The sequence below is a fragment of the Coregonus clupeaformis genome, chromosome 34 (assembly GCF_020615455.1).
Source record: "Coregonus clupeaformis isolate EN_2021a chromosome 34, ASM2061545v1, whole genome shotgun sequence".
Taxonomy (NCBI): domain Eukaryota; kingdom Metazoa; phylum Chordata; class Actinopteri; order Salmoniformes; family Salmonidae; genus Coregonus; species Coregonus clupeaformis.
The window spans coordinates 34,486,542-34,508,704 of NC_059225.1; the positions used below are offsets into that span (position 1 = coordinate 34,486,542).

The 22,163-nt window shown below is 41.7% G+C and overlaps 1 protein-coding gene across 1 annotated transcript; it reads left to right on the forward strand.

The window, feature by feature from the left end:
* Window positions 1-1,506: 1,506 nt before the first annotated feature.
* Window positions 1,507-11,385, forward strand: LOC121549561 (C-C chemokine receptor type 9-like). The gene is made up of 3 exons (XM_041861354.1): window positions 1,507-1,564; window positions 1,771-1,817; window positions 10,158-11,385. Exons 1-3 carry the CDS (start codon window positions 1,507-1,509, stop codon window positions 11,199-11,201), a joined length of 1,149 nt encoding a protein of 382 aa, XP_041717288.1. The 3' UTR covers window positions 11,202-11,385.
* The last annotated feature ends 10,778 nt before the right edge of the window (window positions 11,386-22,163 follow it).

Here is a 22,163-nt window from a genome sequence, read left to right on the forward strand (position 1 = left end):
AATGATTCATTTGAAAACCCCAAATAAAAATACAGTGGTCCATGAGTGGTCTTGTTGCACTACATGTAATGAGGACATGAAGAAAGAGTCCTTATGGTATAATCAAACCATGTACGTACACTACCAATCAAAAGTTTGGACACACCTACTCATTCAAGGGTTTTTCCTTATTTGTACTATGTTTTACATTGTAGAATAATAGTGAAGACATCAAAACTATGAAATAACACATATGGAATCATATAGGAACCAAAAAAGTGTTAAACAAATCAAAATATATTGTATATTTGAGATTCTTCAAATAGCCACCCTTTTCTTTGCCTTGATATATTTTGATTACTACATGATTCCATGTGTGTTATTTCATAGTTTTGATGACTTCACTATTATTCTACAATGTAGAAAATAGTAAAAATAAAGAAAAACCCTTGAATGAGTAGGTGTGTCCAAACCTTTGACTGGTACTGTAAGTCAGACAGTGATTCTTTGACCGTTCCGGGATGAAGCTGGCAAGCTGATGAGTATCAAAGTGTGAAATAAATCAGTGCTAACAGTCACACAGGAAGTGGTTGCTATGCTGTCTTGCCGTGCCACACTCCCCTGCTGCTGAGGGCACAAACAGCAACTTTCCAGAAAATACCTGAGCAACTGTCTGCTTATACACATCATCACAATGGTGTACCGATTCACAGACCGGGGACTAAGGGGGTTTGCCAAGGCACCAAGGGACTTTTCTCAATTCTAACAAGTGTTTTTCTTCAGAAATGTGAAGTGAGTTCCTGTTTATGGCGAATGGGGTGCATTGACTGGCACTTTGATTTTGAAAGATACACTTTTGATAACATGGTGATGGTGATTATGTTGTGTTTCCCAGTTAAATATACTGTATGTTTTAACATGAGCTAGTGAGTTAGTTAACAGAATTATGGTTCTGACCCTCCCTATACTGGACTCATGCCAAAACCACAACTTCCTCTCCCTCCTCCCTCCTCTGTGGTCCTCTGTAGCTCAGCTGGTAGAGCACGGCGCTTGTAACGCCAAGGTAGTGGGTTCGATCCCCGGGACCACCCATACACAAAAATGTATGCACGCACGACTGTAAGTCGCTTTGGATAAAAGCGTCTGCTAAATGGCATATTATTATTATATTATATAGAACATGTCCCTGGACAACCTGGTCTCAGAGCATTTCGTATTATTCTGTACGTAGACAATTCATTTAGTATGATATGTTAAGTTTCTTATGGTACAGTATGTATTAATTTGTGGATGTCCATCACCCATTTCGTATGATATGTTACGAATTACAATTTGTATTATATGTTAAAAGTTTTGCAAACGTACAATATGTTACACATTTTCAAAATTTACAATATTTTACTAATTTTCTAACATGATATTTTACGAATTCTAGTTAGGCGCTAACGTTATTTTATTGGCCAAATAATGATAATTGCGCAAAACAAAAACAAACAAACAAATGTAGACAGGGCTACTGGGCTAAAGATGGTCCAGCCCATCTGGCATTTTCCCAAACTGTCCTATGGCCAGTCTGAGGATATGGGTATTTGAATTACTAGGTAAATCACAGACGTCACATAGTCACACCAGCAAAACCACACAACAACGTTTTTTCTCAATATGCATAACTGTGCCGTGTCATTCTTCTTAGGAAGAGTACCTCTCAATTTGCCAATTCAATCTTAGATTAAGAGCTAACGTCATTGATGACTGATAACACTGACACATAATCTTTTATTCTCTGTGCAGTGACAGAGGAGGTGCCGAAAGTGAGACCAAAGAGGAAGTCATCACGGGTGAGTCCCTGTAACCCATATCATTTGAACAGACGGAGCCAATGGGTTGGTAGACCAATGATACAGTGCCATGTGGCTTAGGGTTATACCAAGTCCATTGTCATGAATCACTGTCAAGGTGAATCAGTCTCAAGCACTCCGATTGTCTGTCAGGGTTTACCCTATCAGCAGGGGATTTCACAGAACTCTCTTTCGCTCAGTATCACCATCAACCAAATATTGTTATGTACGTAGGCCTATTACTAATCAGCAATTCTAATGAATAAGGTTTGATGTCATCTCATAAGGGATTGCTGGGACAATGCTTTCTCTCTACAGAGGCCCACTCTGAGACCACTACTAACACGTCTGATGCAAAGTCTGAGTCCTGGAGGTCAGACGTCAGACTTCCGACCTCAGCAGCACAGCATGGTGACCCTATCTAACTTTCAACCAATAAACTCTGCTTCATCGTATAGGATTTAATTGTGGTTATTATTGTGTTGTGGTGAATAGCAATACGTCTGGTAGAATGTCCATAGTGCACACACAATGTAGATATGGTGTTTCCTTCTGTGTGATTTTAATAATTTATGCAAGAACCCGAAGATCGTTTGGAGACTGGCTTTGTAGTGTGTGTGTGTGTGTGTGTGTTTGGATGGGTGCATGTGTGTTTTCAAGCATTACTCGTGTTTAACAGAGAAGTCTGTCCTGTGGCTGCACAGGTGTTACTGTATATAGCACCTACCACGCAGATTAGAGCTACAGTAACACTGCTTTGGCATGTGTCATTTGGAACTGATGTAATCACCAACACCTCTGTCTGTCACTTTATTCAAGAGTTTGTTTTCATAGGCACCCTGAAGCACCCTTAGCCTAGCTTACGGGCCATGGCTGTTTCACTTTGCCTTTTTGTGGTCCAAACTGAGAAACGCAACCTGAAAGAGGAGACTGGTAGCTACTCTCAACCTCCGGCATCTCACCCCTAAGTCCTATGAGAAACTGAGACAGAAACTGCTAAATCAAGTTGGGTAGTGAAACCTTTATGAGGATTCCACACTGGTCTGCACTGTGCTCTGCTCTCAGTTGTACTCAGTGCCTAAAGATGGGTTGAAACAAAGGAGGTTAGAAAGTACTCTTCCTTACACCTACTCACAGGAAACAAACAGCCATGAATGGACTTCCCTCTGTCACACCCTGGTTCGGGGACTCATTATGTTGAACCAGGGTGTGTTCATTCTATGTTTTCGGTTTCTCTGGTGGGTGTTCTAGGTGGTTTATTTTCTATGTTTGCCGGTGTGACTCCCAATCAGAGGCAAACGAGTGTCAGCTGTCGGCTGTTTGTCTCTGATTGGGAGCCATATTTATCTATCTGTTTTCCTTTCGGGTTGTGGGATTTTGTTCGTGTGTGTGCGTGTTGTACACTAGACGTCACGCTTTCGTTGTTTATTGTTTTTGTTGTTGTGAGCATTTAATTAAAATCATCATGTTCACTCCCAACGCTGCGCTTTGGTCCTATTTCATAGACGGACGTGACACCCTCTCCCTTTATGTTTCTATCATAACAGTCTCTTCGGCTTTGGAAACTCAAAACATGCTAACATTTATTTGTTTGTATTATTTATTTATTTGCACCAAAGAAAACAAATGATAGACAACAATACAATAAAAACGGTGTGCAGGTGTGGTTGGAAGCCCAAGGGCATGGTAAACACACATGGTATCAACAATATCAAGTTGCTGCAACCTGGAACTCAGCCCGATAAAAACATAACATCTTTAAATGAATTCAATCAAAACTATCATTACTGCCTCTTCATTTTGATTTATCCATGTTGTGAACAAGTCCAAGAATGCCAGGGACTTTTGATGCAGTCTTTTTTGCGGTGTACTGTACATGTGGTTAACTGTGCCCACATTGCAAAGCAGCATTTTGTCCTTTTGTTTAATTTCCCCTTGCCTTTTACGTCTGCTCATAGTAGCTGCACTTCCTTTTCTATGGTGTCTGCTTCTTTGTCGCAATTGTAAACAAGGGTGGATATGCTCAGATATAGTTAAATCGAGGACAGACTAACTGAATGAGGATCAGAGACACAGCGTAATATGAACATTTATTAAAATCGTTTTGAGAATAGCCTCGTAGCCAGAGGATATGATGGCAGGTAGCCAGCCCTATGGGTGGCAACTGGCATCGTGAGGAATGTGCATTATTGTGCCATGCTCATAGGCTATAAGGTAAATAGGTGAATGCTGGGCAGTCCATTATTTTGGCTACCATGGCTATGCCCCCATAGGATGACAATACCCCCATCCACAGGGCACGAGTGGTCACTGGTTTGATGATCATGAAAACGATATATACCATATGCCATGGCTGTCTCAGTCACCAGATCTCAACCTAATTGAACACTTATGGGAGACTTTGGAGCAGGGCCTGAGACAGCGTTTTTCACCACCATCAACACAACATCATGACAGAATGGTGTCGCATCCCTCCGATAGAGTTAGAGACACTCGTAGAATCTATACCAAGTTGCATTGAAGCTGTTCTGGCTCGTGGTGGCCGAATGCCCTATTAAGACACTATGTTTCCTTAATTTTGGCAGTTATCTGTACATTCCCACTACGACCATAGAAGAGGAAGCAATGTGAATACACACTGAGTGTACAAAACATTAAGAACACCTTCCTAATATTGAGTTGCACCCCCCCCCCCCAACTGCATTGTTGGTTAAGGGCTTGTAAGTAAGCATTTCACTGTAAGGTCTACACCTGTTGTATTCGGCGCATGTGACAAATAAAACTTGATTTGATTAAATTTAAGTGGATTTAACAAGTGACATCAATAAGGGATCATAGGTTTCACCTGGATTCACCTGGCCAGTCTGTCATTGAAAGAGCAGGTGTTCTTAATGTTTTGTACACTCAGTGTATTATACTTACTGGATGAAGTTAAAGAAGCAAGCCATTCAGTCCGCTTTACTGATTAAACTTACGTTATCAACTACATTACTTTCATTTAGGCAACATCCGGGGATTTTACATATTCCAGTACATTGATTGTCTTGTCTTAGAAACCCCTTTTGTCACAATGTATAGATGCATTCACTGAGACAGGGCACTCCAACCCTGTTCCTGGAGAGCTACCGTCCTGTAGGTTTTCGCTCCAACCCTAATGTAGAGCACCTGATTCTAGAAATTAGCTGGTTGATAACCTGAATCAGGTCAGTTATAACTGTGGTTGGAAAGAAAACCTACAGGAGGGTAGCTCTCTAGGAACAGGGTTCAACAGCCCTGTTGTGACAGATAACTCTGTTTGGGCTTAGTGGTCCTAAAGATAACTCTGTCACTACAGCCCACAATGAACTTCCCCTCACCATCTCACAACACTGGTGTTGTCTTACTACCAAGCGTATCCATTTCACACATCACTTCTCATGGGCACTAAGTGCTTCACTTGAGCATACAGTCTTGTGAAAAATGGACCGTGACATGAAAAGTGTTTTTAGAGGGATGAGGGAGAATTGTTCCAGCTGCATAAGACAGGTGGTGTGAGATCCAAGGAAGAGCAGAGATGCCTAATAAAGCCTGCATTCACTGCTATGAGGAAGTTCATATAAGGTGTCTCTTAGAACAAATGCAAGTCATACCTAGCATGCTGACATACAGTACCAGTCAAAGGTTTGGACACACCCACTCATTCAAGGTTAATTTTTTATTTTTACTATTTTCTACATTGTAGAATAATAGTGAAGACATCAAAACTATGAAATAACACATATGGAATCATGTAGTAACCAAAAAAGTGTTAAACAAATCAAACTATATTTTATATTTGAGATTCTTCAAATAGCCACCCTTTGCCTTGATGACAGCTTTGCACACTCTTGGCATTCTCTCAACCAGCTTCACCTGGAATGCTTTTCCAACAGTCTTGAAGGAGTTCCCACATATTCTGAGCACTTGTTTGGCTGCTTTTCCTTCACTCTGCGGTCCAACTCATCCCAAACCATCTCAATTGGGTTGAGGTCGGGGGATTGTGGAGGTCAGATCATCTGATGCAGCACTCCATCACTCTCCTTCTTGGTAAAATAGCCCTTACACAGCCTGGAGGTGTGTTGGGTCATTGTCCTGTTGAAAAACAAATGATAGTCCCACTAAGCCCAAACCAGATGGGATGGCGTATCGCTGCAAAATGCTGTGGTAGCCATGCTGGTTAAGTGTGCCTTGAATTCTAAATAAATCACAGACAGTGTCACCAGCAAAGCACCCCCACACCATAACACCTCCTCCTCCATGCTTTACGGTGGGAAATACACATGCGTAGATCATCCGTTCACCTACACCGCGTCTCACAAAGACGGTTGGAACCAAACATTTCCAATTTGGACTCCAGACCAAAGGACACATTTCCACCGGTCTAATGTCCATTGCTCGTGTTTCTTTGCCCAAGCAGGTCTCTTTTTCTTGATTCACACAGTCCCCTCTGAACAGTTGATGTTGATGTGTCTGTTACTTGAACTTGAAGCAATTTCTGAGGCTGGTAACTTTAACGAACTTATCCTCTGCAGCAGAGGTAACTCTGGGCCTTCCTTTCCTGTGGCGGTCCTCATGAGAGCCAGTTTCATCATATCGCTTGATGGTTTTTGCGACTGCACTTGAAGAAACTTTCAAAGTTCTTGACATTTTCCGTATTGACTGACCTTCATGTCTTAAAGTAATGATGGACTGTCGTTTCTCTTTGATTATTTGAGCTGTTCTTGCCATAATATGGACTTGGTCTTTTACCAAATAAGGCTATCTTCTGTATACCTCCCTACCTTGTCACAACACAACCGATTGGCTCAAATGCATTAAGAAGGAAAGAAATTCCACAAATTTCCACAAAACTTTTAAGAAGGCACACCTGTTAATTGAGATGCATTCCAGGTGACTACCTCATGAAGCTGGTTGAGAGAATGCCAAGATTGTGCAAAGCTGTCATCAAGGCAAAGGGTGGCTATTTGAAGAATCTCAAATATAAAATATATTTCGATTTGTTTAACACTTTTTTGGTTACTACATGATTCCATATGTGTCATTTCATAGTTTTGATGTCTTCACTTCACAATGTAAAAATAAAGAAAAACCCTTGAATGAGTAGGTTTGTCCAACCTTTTGACTGGTAGTGTTTGTTTTTATAGAGTATACCACAGGTTCCCTAAAAAGAGAAACAGTTTCTAAATGTAATGCATACAAAGTTGATTAGGATGTTTACACTGGTATACTGTATGTTAGAAAAAACAGGAACTAATGACATAGGCAAAGCGGTCTATCGATGTGACGTTGTGGTTAAGACGAAGAACCATAAAAGCTGTTGACGGTGAGACAGGTAGCTAGAAGCGTCTACTCTGAGAAAGAGACACAGCATTGAAGTGTCATCACTGAGTGGGTTGGAACACTGTCTTTGTTATCCTCTTGCTAGTGAGTTTTGTTTCAAATGTAGAGATGTTCTTTCATAATACTGGATAGTATTCTTTTGTTAACGCTTTCGTTTGGTTGAAATTGTTTTCAGTGTGGGTCAAAGGTGATACATTATTAAGTGTATATGTAGTAATAACTTTTTTTCACATAATCTATTAGGTTATTTGTGGATTAAAGAACACATTATTTACATTTTACTTCTTCTGACAGGTTAAATGGAGTGGCCATTATTCACTGCACTCCCAACTGATGAAACTGTAAGTATTATTTCAACCTAAATGCTTGTATTTACAATTGTAAAGCCATGCTATAAAATGAATTAGAGATCAACATCAAACATCAGAGAATGAATTCAATCCAAACATGTTGATTGTTGCCTAGAGTATCTACTGTTTGTCTTTTGAACTCCCATACATAGAAAAACTCATGTTTGTATTTTAAACTCATCACTTTTAGTACCCAAGATTCAGATCAGCAAGTGGGAGAACTTTTGTCCCCACTGTATGTGATCTGTCTGTGTGTGTATGTTATTACAGTACACACATACTGTATGTAGATGGTTTTAGTTATTATTTTTCATGATACCATTTTTTTTTTCTCCATGTTCAGTTGATCAGATTTAGTGATAATCTTAAAGAAAAATGTACAGTGGGGGAAAAAAGTATTTAGTCAGCCACCAATTGTGCAAGTTCTCCCACTTAAAAAGATGAGAGGCCTGTAATTTTCATCATAGGTACACGTCAACTATGACAGACAAAATTAGCATTTTTTTTCCAGAAAATCACATTGTAGGATTTTTTATGAATTTATTTGCAAATTATGGTGGAAAATAAGTATTTGGTCACCTACAAACAAGCAAGATTTCTGGCTCTCACAGACCTATAACTTCTTCTTTAAGAGGCTCCTCTGTCCTCCACTCGTTACCTGTATTAGTGGCACCTGTTTGAACTTGTTATCAGTATAAAAGACACCTGTCCACAACCTCAAACAGTCACACTCCAAACTCCACTATGGCCAAGACCAAAGAGCTGTCAAAGGATACCAGAAACAAAATTGTAGACCTGCACCAGGCTGGGAAGACTGAATCTGCAATAGGTAAGCAGCTTGGTTTGAAGAAATCAACTGTGGGAGCAATTATTAGGAAATGGAAGACATACAAGACCACTGATAATCTCCCTCGATCTGGGGCTCCACGCAAGATCTCACCCCGTGGGGTCAAAATGATCACAAGAACGGTGAGCAAAAATCCCAGAACCACACGGGGGGACCTAGTGAATGACCTGCAGAGAGCTGGGACCAAAGTAACAAAGCCTACCATCAGTAACACACTACGCCGCCAGGGACTCAAATCCTGCAGTGCCAGACATGTCCCCCTGCTTAAGCCAGTACATGTCCAGGCCCGTCTGAAGTTTGCTAGAGTGCATTTGGATGATCCAGAAGAGGATTGGGAGAATGTCATATGGTCAGATGAAACCAAAATAGAACTTTTTGGTAAAAACTCAACTCATCGTGTTTGGAGGACAAATAATGCTGAGTTGCATCCAAAGAACACCATACCTACTGTGAAGCATGGGGGTGGAAACATCATGCTATGGGGCTGTTTTTCTGCAAAGGGACCAGGACGACTGATCCGTGTAAAGGAAAGAATGAATGGGGCCATGTATCGTGAGATTTTGAGTGAAAACGTCCTTCCATCAGCAAGGGCATTGAAGATGAAACGTGGCTGGGTGTTTCAGCATGACAATGATCCCAAACACACCGCCCGGGCAACGAAGGAGTGGCTTCGTAAGAAGCATTTCAAGGTCCTGGAGTGGCCTAGCCAGTCTCCAGATCTCAACCCCATAGAAAATCTTTGGAGGGAGTTGAAAGTCCGTGTTGCCCAGCGACAGCCCCAAAACATCACTGCTCTAGAGGAGATCTGCATGGAGGAATGGGCCAAAATACCAGCAACAGTGTGTGAAAACCTTGTGAAGACTTACAGAAAACGTTTGACCTGTGTCATTGCCAACAAAGGGTATATAACAAAGTATTGAGAAACTGTTGTTATTGACCAAATACTTATTTTCCACCATAATTTGCAAATAAAATCATAAAAAATCCTACAATGTGATTTTCTGGAATATTTTTCCTCAATTTGTCTGTCATAGTTGACGTGTACCTATGATGAAAATTACAGGCCTCTCTCATCTTTTTAAGTGGGAGAACTTGCACAATTGGTGGCTGACTAAATAATTTTTTCCCCCACTGTATATATAGCATGGAGTTTGTGAATTTAATGCTTGCTTTCCTTTAAGCTAGGCAAATGTTTCCAATAGACACACACACAAACTTTGCCTCAGTAAAGGCTAAAACATCAGTCTAAAAATGTCCATGGTGTGCATGCTGTCACCTCTTCCCCCCAGTTTAATCGCTGTCCTACATCTGTGTGTGTCGGTGTCGACAATGAGCACTGTGCCGTTGACGTGCATCGTGAACCTGAGCTGTAGCCCCTCTGAAACGTTATCCTGCCATCTCATACAGGAAGTGGTGTAGTGGTGTGGTTTCTCCTGTAGAGACAGTGAGACACAACACCTGCATCTGAGAGCAGCCAGAGTAGCGTCTGGTTTAGATAGATCGTCACTACCACCAGATCCTGGTGTCACACTGCTCCACTGAATCCACTGTGCTATGAAACCCTGTAGTGTATGCAGATAGTTTGGGGGAACAGACAGACAGTCAACCACTGTAGACAGTAATTAAAATAATTGTTAAATTAAAAGTAGGCTAAATTGAAATCTGTTTAAACTGTTATCAAAGACACTTATCAAAGACCCGGTGACAAAATAAATGATTAGGGACACCTGTTACACAAATCCAGAGTAAAGGTCTCCCATTAAAGAATGCTTGTTTGTATTACAGCTTTCTGGCGATTACACAGAGGAATATGAGACCTTCACTGAGACCTCAGGGGGGGTGTGTGACAAGAGCTGGGTGAGGGACTTCCGGGGTCTCTACGAACCCCCGCTGTTCTGGCTCATCTTCGTCCTAGGCGCTGTGGGCAACCTGATGGTGGTCTTCATCTATACCACTGTGCGCCACCGCCTCAAGACCATGACTGACGTCTACCTACTCAACCTGGCCGTGGCTGACCTTTTCTTCCTGGGCACGCTGCCTTTCTGGGCCGCCGACGCCACCAAGGGCTGGATGTTCGGCCTGGGCCTCTGTAAGCTCCTCTCGGCCGTCTACAAGATCAACTTCTTCAGCAGCATGCTGCTGCTCACATGTATCAGCGTGGACCGCTATGTGGCTATCGTCCAGGTTACCAAGGCCCACAACCTGAAGAACAAGAGGCTGTTTGTCAGCAAGCTGGCCTGCCTAGCTGTCTGGATCATCTCAGTCTCCCTGGCCCTACCCGAGTTCATCTTTGCCCAGGTCAAGCCTGACCTTAGGGGGAATTCCTTCTGTGTCCTGGTCTACCCCAACAACCTCTTCAATCGCACCAAGATCCTGGTGCTGGCTCTGCAGATATGTGTGGGTTTTTGCCTGCCGCTGCTGGTCATGGTGCTGTGCTACTCTGTCATCATCCGCACCCTGCTGCATGCCAAGAGCTTTGAGAAGCACAAGGCACTCAGGGTTATCTTCGCCGTGGTGGCTGTGTTTGTCCTCTCCCAGCTGCCGTACAATGGGCTACTGGTGGTCGCCGCCACGCAGGCCGCCAACACCACCATCACGGACTGTGTCGTATCGGGGCATTTCGATGTCGCTGGTCAGATTGCAAAGAGCCTGGCGTACACCCACGCCTGCATTAACCCCTTCCTGTACGTGTTCATTGGCGTTCGCTTCCAGAAGGATCTGCTGAGGCTGCTGAAGCTGTGCACCTGCGGCCTGAGTAATCTGCAGGCCATCCCCAAACGCCCTTCTGTCATGTTTGACACTGAGACCACCCCAGCCCTCGCCTTGTAATCGTGCCCACTGAAACCACACACACATTCAATGTCACCTCAGATCACATAATTCCAATGGTAAACACCTCATCATTCTACACCTTTCTTCCTCCATGATATCATATGCTGCTAGGGGACACTCCCACCTGTTGCATCCTGAGTACATTGATATTTTGCCAGTATAGAAATTCATTGTTGTTTACAATTACCCCATGCTGACAATCAAGAAACATGCAGTACATGCATACCATTCTCTAAGACATTGTATTAAAGTGTAAATTATTGTATATATACTGAACAATAAATATAAACGCAACATTCAACCATATCAACGATTTTACTGAGTTACAGTCAGGAAATCAGTCAACTGAAATAAATTAATTGGGCCCTAATCTATGGATTTCACATGACTGGGAGGGGTGCAGCCATTGGTGGGCCTGGCATAGGCCCACCCACGTGGGAGACAGTGAGGGATCTATTAGCGGAACAATTATTTTATTAACAACAGCTAAACAAATATGTTTGTTTTACAGATTTGTTTTGTTTTTGCAGTTTTACAGCTAATTTCCAGCGATTCTACAAAATGTGTAAAGTGGTGCCGTGACTTATGCCATGTGAATATGATTTCTGAGTGAGACTGACTAACAAAATCAATGGGGGCCCCCTGGAGGTCAGGGCCCCTGGGCACGTGCACTGCGTGCCTGGTCGGTAATTCAGCCATGATTACTACAAGTTTAGATATCTGGCTAGACTAACTAGACTCATTTACCAATTTAAATTGTTTTTATTGACATGGACTAATTGAGTGACTGTCACTAAGTGACATATAACAAAAGGCAAACTGCTGATGCACAACCAAGTTTCGAAATTGCACCTTGTGTATTCTACTATTCTAACTTTTAACAGTAAGTTGAGACCCAGGCTGAGTTCCTACCAAAAAATATATGTTATTATTTATTTATTTTATTTGAAAAAATCGGTGTCCTCCCATGTAGCTGCAGCCCTGATCTTACCATTACTGGTTCAATATGTTCTCTATTTGCAGAGTTAGTGCTGGTCTAGAGTCTAAAATCCTCATTTTTGTGTGTATTTTTATAATTGTTTAACAAATTTGAATAACATTTACAAAACCCAATTACTCTCAGAACAGAATGCCTCATCACAATCTTTCTGAGCACAATGAGGTTAATTGAGTAAGTGTGAGGCACTCTCAATCTAACCTTTATAAGGTAGCAAGATTAGAATAAGCAACAAGAACAAAGTCTTAATGAAGGAATGCAATGCTTTGAGCCACAAGAGCAGCATTCACTTATTGTCATCTACTTTGTGTGAGAAAGTATCATGCTGTGGCATTCACAATACTTTCACGATGACTGCAGCCTAAGACTATTCTTAGTTGGCTGTTCAAACATCATTGACTGTCTGCTGGTCTGGGTATGACTTTGTGAAAGTTGCCCATTCAGACTGGTATGAGGATAGTTTGCACTCAATGCACTCATTCACCTCTGAAAACCGTTGACTCGGCACCATAGGTTCAGACAGGGTGAAAGTAGCATGCCGTCAAATTTGACGATTGAGAAATTGATTGTGATCCCACTGAAAAAAAAAAAAGAAGCCTTGTCTGCTGTTTTGTTGAGTTGCAGTCTGATGACCTAAATTCCGGTTGTAAGCAAGTGAAGCGTAGTATGAAATCTAATTGCAATTTAAGTATCATTTACACAATCCACTAGCTTTGGTTTTAATCACCATTGGTAGCATCAAAACACTTGTCTTTGAAGATGTCACCAGCCTACATTACGTCAATACATACATGTGGTGTGCCTTAATAATTTAAATTCACAAGTAGTCTGCTTCACTAATGTTGTACTACTTTTATTTATCTAACCTTTATTTAACTAGGCAAGTCAGTTAAGAACAAATTCTTATTTACAATGATGGCCTACCAAAAGGCAAAAGGCCTCCTGCGGGGACGGGGGCTGGGATACATTTTTTAAATCTAGGGCAAAACACACATCACAACAAGAGAGACACCACAACACTACATAAAGAGAGACGCCACAACACTACATAAAGAGAGACACCACAACACTACATAAAGAGAGACGCCACAACACTACATAAAGAGAGACACCACAACACTACATAAAGAGAGACGCCACAACACTACATAAAGAGAGACACCACAACACTACATAAAGAGAGACACCACAACACTACATAAAGAGACACCACAACACTACATAAAGAGAGACGCCACAACACTACATAAAGAGAGACGCCACAACACTACATAAAGAGAGACGCCCACAACACTACATAAAGAGAGACACCACAACACTACATAAAGAGAGACACCACAACACTACATAAAGAGAGACGCCACAACACTACATAAAGAGAGACACCACAACACTACATAAAGAGAGACACCACAACACTACATAAAGAGAGACACCACAACACTACATAAAGAGAGACACCACAACACTACATAAAGAGAGACACCACAACACTACATAAAGAGAGACACCACAACATTACATAAAGAGACACCACAACACTACATAAAGAGAGACACCACAACACTACATAAAGAGAGACACCACAACACTACATAAAGAGAGACACCACAACACTACATAAAGAGAGACACCACAACACTACATAAAGAGAGACACCACAACATTACATAAAGAGACACCACAACACTACATAAAGAGACACCACAACACTACATAAAGAGAGACACCACAACACTACATAAAGAGAGACACCACAACACTACATAAAGAGAGACACCACAACACTACATAAAGAGAGACACCACAACACTACATAAAGAGAGACACCACAACACTACATAAAGAGAGACACCACAACACTACATAAAGAGAGACACCACAACACTACATAAAGAGACACACCACAACACTACATAAAGAGACACACCACAACACTACATAAAGAGAGACACCACAACACTACATAAAGAGAGACACCACAACACTACATAAAGAGAGACACCACAACACTACATAAAGAGAGACACCACAACACTACATAAAGAGAGACACCACAACACTACATAAAGAGACACACCACAACACTACATAAAGAGACACACCACAACACTACATAAAGAGACACACCACAACACTACATAAAGAGAGACACCACAACACTACATAAAGAGAGACACCACAACACTACATAAAGAGAGACACCACAACACTACATAAAGAGAGACACCACAACACTACATAGAGACACCACAACACTACATAAAGAGAGACACCACAACACTACATAAAGAGAGACACCACAACACTACATAAAGAGAGACACCACAACACTACATAAAGAGAGACACCACAACACTACATAAAGAGAGACACCACAACACTACATAAAGAGAGACACCACAACACTACATAAAGAGAGACACCACAACACTACATAAAGAGAGACAACACAACACTACATAAAGAGAGACACCACAACACTACATAAAGCGAGACACCACAACACTACATAAAGAGAGACAACACAACACTACATAAAGAGAGACACCACAACACTACATAAAGAGAGACACCACAACACTACATAAAGAGACACACCACAACACTACATAAAGAGACACACCACAACACTACATAAAGAGAGACACCACAACACTACTTAAAGAGAGACACCACAACACTACATAAAGAGAGACACCACAACACTACATAAAGAGAGACACCACAACACTACATAAAGAGAGACACCACAACACTACATAAAGAGAGACACCACAACACTACATAAAAAGAGACACCACAACACTACATAAAGAGAGACACCACAACACTACATAAAGAGAGACACCACAACACTACATAAAGAGAGACACCACAACACTACATAAAGAGAGACACCACAACACTACATAAAGAGAGACACCACAACACTACATAAAGAGAGACACCACAACACTACATAAAGAGAGACACCACAACACTACATAAAGCGAGACACCACAACACTACATAAAGAGAGACAACACAACACTACATAAAGAGAGACACCACAACACTACATAAAGAGAGACACCACAACACTACATAAAGAGAGACACCACAACACTACATAAAGAGAGACACCACAACATTACATAAAGAGACACCACAACACTACATAAAGAGAGACACCACAACACTACATAAAGAGAGACACCACAACACTACATAAAGAGAGACACCACAACACTACATAAAGAGAGACACCACAACACTACATAAAGAGAGACACCACAACATTACATAAAGAGACACCACAACACTACATAAAGAGACACCACAACACTACATAAAGAGAGACACCACAACACTACATAAAGAGAGACACCACAACACTACATAAAGAGAGACACCACAACACTACATAAAGAGAGACACCACAACACTACATAAAGAGAGACACCACAACACTACATAAAGAGACACCACAACACTACATAAAGAGAGACGCCACAACACTACATAAAGAGAGACGCCACAACACTACATAAAGAGAGACGCCACAACACTACATAAAGAGAGACACCACAACACTACATAAAGAGAGACACCACAACACTACATAAAGAGAGAAGCCACAACACTACATAAAGAGAGACACCACAACACTACATAAAGAGAGACACCACAACACTACATAAAGAGAGACACCACAACACTACATAAAGAGAGACACCACAACACTACATAAAGAGAGACACCACAACACTACATAAAGAGAGACACCACAACATTACATAAAGAGACACCACAACACTACATAAAGAGAGACACCACAACACTACATAAAGAGAGACACCACAACACTACATAAAGAGAGACACCACAACACTACATAAAGAGAGACACCACAACACTACATAAAGAGAGACACCACAACATTACATAAAGAGACACCACAACACTACATAAAGAGACACCACAACACTACATAAAGAGAGACACCACAACACTACATAAAGAGAGACACCACAACACTACATAAAGAGAGACACCACAACACTACATAAAGAGAGACACCACAACACTACATAAAGAGAGACACCACAACACTACATAAAGAGAGACACCACAACACTACATAAAGAGAGACACCACAACACTACATAAAGAGACACACCACAACACTACATAAAGAGACACACCACAACACTACATAAAGAGAGACACCACAACACTACATAAAGAGAGACACCACAACACTACATAAAGAGAGACACCACAACACTACATAAAGAGAGACACCACAACACTACATAAAGAGAGACACCACAACACTACATAAAGAGACACACCACAACACTACATAAAGAGACACACCACAACACTACATAAAGAGACACACCACAACACTACATAAAGAGAGACACCACAACACTACATAAAGAGAGACACCACAACACTACATAAAGAGAGACACCACAACACTACATAAAGAGAGACACCACAACACTACATAGAGACACCACAACACTACATAAAGAGAGACACCACAACACTACATAAAGAGAGACACCACAACACTACATAAAGAGAGACACCACAACACTACATAAAGAGAGACACCACAACACTACATAAAGAGAGACACCACAACACTACATAAAGAGAGACACCACAACACTACATAAAGAGAGACACCACAACACTACATAAAGAGAGACAACACAACACTACATAAAGAGAGACACCACAACACTACATAAAGCGAGACACCACAACACTACATAAAGAGAGACAACACAACACTACATAAAGAGAGACACCACAACACTACATAAAGAGAGACACCACAACACTACATAAAGAGACACACCACAACACTACATAAAGAGACACACCACAACACTACATAAAGAGAGACACCACAACACTACTTAAAGAGAGACACCACAACACTACATAAAGAGAGACACCACAACACTACATAAAGAGAGACACCACAACACTACATAAAGAGAGACACCACAACACTACATAAAGAGAGACACCACAACACTACATAAAAAGAGACACCACAACACTACATAAAGAGAGACACCACAACACTACATAAAGAGAGACACCACAACACTACATAAAGAGAGACACCACAACACTACATAAAGAGAGACACCACAACACTACATAAAGAGAGACACCACAACACTACATAAAGAGAGACACCACAACACTACATAAAGAGAGACACCACAACACTACATAAAGCGAGACACCACAACACTACATAAAGAGAGACAACACAACACTACATAAAGAGAGACACCACAACACTACATAAAGAGAGACACCACAACACTACATAAAGAGAGACACCACAACACTACATAAAGAGAGACACCACAACATTACATAAAGAGACACCACAACACTACATAAAGAGAGACACCACAACACTACATAAAGAGAGACACCACAACACTACATAAAGAGAGACACCACAACACTACATAAAGAGAGACACCACAACACTACATAAAGAGAGACACCACAACATTACATAAAGAGACACCACAACACTACATAAAGAGACACCACAACACTACATAAAGAGAGACACCACAACACTACATAAAGAGAGACACCACAACACTACATAAAGAGAGACACCACAACACTACATAAAGAGAGACACCACAACACTACATAAAGAGAGACACCACAACACTACATAAAGAGACACCACAACACTACATAAAGAGAGACACCACAACACTACATAAAGAGAGACACCACAACACTACATAAAGAGAGACACCACAACACTACATAAAGAGAGACACCACAACACTACATAAAGAGACACACCACAACACTACATAAAGAGACACACCACAACACTACATAAAGAGAGACACCACAACACTACATAAAGAGAGACACCACCACAACACTACATAAAGAGAGACACCACAACACTACATAAAGAGAGACACCACAACACTACATAAAGAGAGACACCACAACACTACATAAAGAGACACACCACAACACTACATAAAGAGACACACCACAACACTACATAAAGAGACACACCACAACACTACATAAAGAGAGACACCACAACACTACATAAAGAGAGACACCACAACACTACATAAAGAGAGACACCACAACACTACATAAAGAGAGACACCACAACACTACATAAAGAGAGACACCACAACACTACATAAAGAGAGACACCACAACACTACATAAAGAGAGACACCACAACACTACATGAAGCGAGACACCACAACACTACATAAAGAGAGACAACACAACACTACATAAAGAGAGACACCACAACACTACATAAAGAGAGACACCACAACACTACATAAAGAGAGACACCACAACACTACATAAAGAGACACACCACAACACTACATAAAGAGAGACACCACAACACTACTTAAAGAGAGACACCACAACACTACATAAAGAGAGACACCACAACACTACATAAAGAGAGACACCACAACACTACATAAAGAGAGACACCACAACACTACATAAAGAGAGACACCACAACACTACATAAAGAGAGACACCACAACACTACATAAAAAGAGACACCACAACACTACATAAAGAGAGACACCACAACACTACATAAAGAGAGACACCACAACACTACATAAAGAGAGACACCACAACACTACATAAAGAGAGACACCACAACACTACATAAAGAGAGACACCACAACACTACATAAAGAGAGACACCACAACACTACATAAAGAGAGACACCACAACACTACATAAAGAGAGACACCACAACACTACATAAAGAGAGACAACACAACACTACATAAAGAGAGACACCACAACACTACATAAAGAGACACCACAACACTACATAAAGAGACACACCACAACACTACATAAAGAGACACACCACAACACTACATAAAGAGAGACACCACAACACTACTTAAAGAAGAGACACCACAACACTACATAAAGAGAGACACCACAACACTACATAAAGAGAGACACCACAACACTACATAAAGAGAGACACCACAACACTACATAAAGAGAGACACCACAACACTACATAAAGAGAGACCGAAGACAACAACACATGATGGCAGCAACACATGACAACACAGCATGGTAGCAACACATGACAACAACACAGTAGAAACACAACGTGGCAGCAGCACAACATGGTAGCAGCACAAAACATGGTACAAACATTATTGGGCACAGGGCAAGAAGGTAGAGACAACAATACATCACGCGAAGCAGCCACAAGTGTCAGTAAGAGTGTCCATGATTGAGTCTTTGCATGAAGACTGTCCAGTTTGAGTGTTCTTTGCAGCTCGTTCCAGTCGCTAGCTGCAGCGAACTGAAAAGAGGAGCAACCATGGGATGTGTGTGCTTTGGGGACCTTTAACAGAATGTGACTGGCAGAATGGGTGTTGTATGTGGAGGAGGAGGGCTGCAGTAGGTATCTCAGATAGGGGGGAGTGAGGCCTAAGAGGGTTTTATAAATAAGCATCAACCAGTGGGTCTTGCGACGGGTATACAGAGATGACCAATAGTATAGAGTGCAGTGATGTGTCCTATAAGGAGCATTGGTGGCAAATCTGATGGCCGAATGGTAAAGAACATCTAGCCGCTCGAGAGCACCCTTACCTGCCGATCTATAAATTACGTCTCCGTAATCTAGCATGGGTAGGATGGTCATCTGAATTAGGGCTCTAAACCCTCAGAGGTAGTAATCACACCGTTGGGGAGAAGGGCCTTCTTCTTACCGAACCACATTACCTTTGTTTTGGAGGTGTTCAGAACAAGGTTAAGGGCAAAGAAAGCTTGTTGGACACTAAGAAAGCTTTGTTGTAGAGCGCTTAACACAAAATCTGGGGAGGGGCCAGCTGAGTATAACACTATCATCTGCATATAAATGGATGTGAGAGCTTCCTACTGCCTGAGCTATGTTGTTGATGTAAATTGAGAAGAGCGTGGGGCCTAGGATCGAGCCTTGGGGTACTCCCTTGGTGACAAAAGGCTGTGTTAGCATGGGCAGCACCATTGAGGGCTGGACTTTCAACTTCATTGGCTGATCCCTCCTGGTGACCCTGTTGGAGTCATGTCCAACCGGGTCATCAGGAGGGATCAGCCAATGGTGAAGAAGAAAATGGACTACTTCAAAATGGCACTGTCCATGCTGTCACAGACGCTATATTAGCACAGAAGGATGAGTCCTCTATCTATCTCTATGGTCTGCCACAAGATGGAATAACTAGCGTTAAGTCTGTGGTATGAATATTATTGGTGAATTAGCACCATTTAACGGCAATGAAGAGAACTGCCTGAGACCCCTTTGGTCTCGCTGTCTTGAGAAATGCTTATCGTACATTCAGTGCAAGAAGACAGTCAGCGACTAACAAACTTTGCCAAAAGATAGGTTGATTGATCTAACATGATATTCAGCTCTCCTTACTCTGTCTAATGTTATGGTAATTAACACAGGGGAGAAGAAGAGTGTTTAAAACGGAGCTAGAAGGAATGTGTGGGAGAACACACAACTGGAACAGCACCTGTGTCCCAAGACATCCCATCCATCTTTCCTTTCCCAGGGATTTAAGTGTGTGTGTTGGTGTGTGTGTGTGTCATAGATTGTATAAGAACAACAGTGGGTGTGTGAATGTGTGCACAAGCATGTGTGTGTAGGTGCCTGTGTGTACATGTGCAAATGTTTACGAGAGCGAGAGAGAAAGGCCTCTCTGAGTTATGGGTCTAGTTGAATGGGAGAGTCCAGGTTGGGATGGGGTTGACCCATTGACCTGGCTGCATTCGGGCACCAGAGAGGATTTTGTACTGTGAGACTGAGGGACCATGGATAGCTTATGTATCAACATTGACACAATGGCATGCGACACACTTTACTATTATAAGATCTCAAAATACATTATGACAAATGCACTGTGTTGCAAAAGTTTGGTATTATCTTAAAGGTTCATTTGAAAAAAGTTTCAGTGAGTTCAAGCTATCTATAATGTAATATAACTATTTTATTAAAGGCAAATAAAAGCTCAAAGGATCTCCATAACACTCTCTTTTTTTAGAAAACGTAATAGCACGTGGACCTCCTCTGCAATCGCACCCCAAACAGTGACCCTGTTATCCTACTCCATCTCTCCCTCAGTTAATACTTCACTTCAGACTCCCAGGCCCACAGAATGAGAGATGTTTCCATTTCATGTCTGTCATTTTCAGGCCTGTGTGTTACCTGTATGGTGATAAGCGTGTGACTGACTGGGCATGTCATTTGTCACTGTCCACCTCTGAGGGACAGCCATAGATTGACGACGGTGATGATGGGAGGAGCCCTCTGTGTTCAGGCACAGGCGCCACCACACTCCAAACACCTAACCACAACGCACAGCTGTAGGGCTATGGGGAAAATACACGCACACAAACACACACACTCAGAGCGTGTCATTTTATGGAAATGTGTTTAGTGTACAAATCCGGCGACAATGAGGCAAAGTGCACATAGGCAACACCTCAGCGATGCTAAAGTGATCATTCCTTTTGATTTTGTTCAAAAGTAGTTTTGTGTTAAAATGTTAGTGCTTTTCCATTTGTAACACTGGGCATTCCATTTTTTGCTTAGGGTCCCTTACATCATTCTCGTGTTAGGAAAATATAACAACTCAAAACACAAAATCATCTTTGAAAAGGAACAAAATTCCTTCAACCGCAACAATAGATCAAAGTATCCCCCGACAACCAATTATCAATGCTCCTCCTCCTCCCCCAGCTAGCGAGCTCTTCAGGGAGTTTTACGTGCCCCCGGCAGGTTTGGCATGTCAGAAGGTTCCTCTTTATGGCCTGTCTGTCCCCCCTGCTGCTCTGAGTCTTCTGACCACATGTTGATGGCCTCCAGGGACACTGAAGACTTTATGAGAAAGTGTAGTTG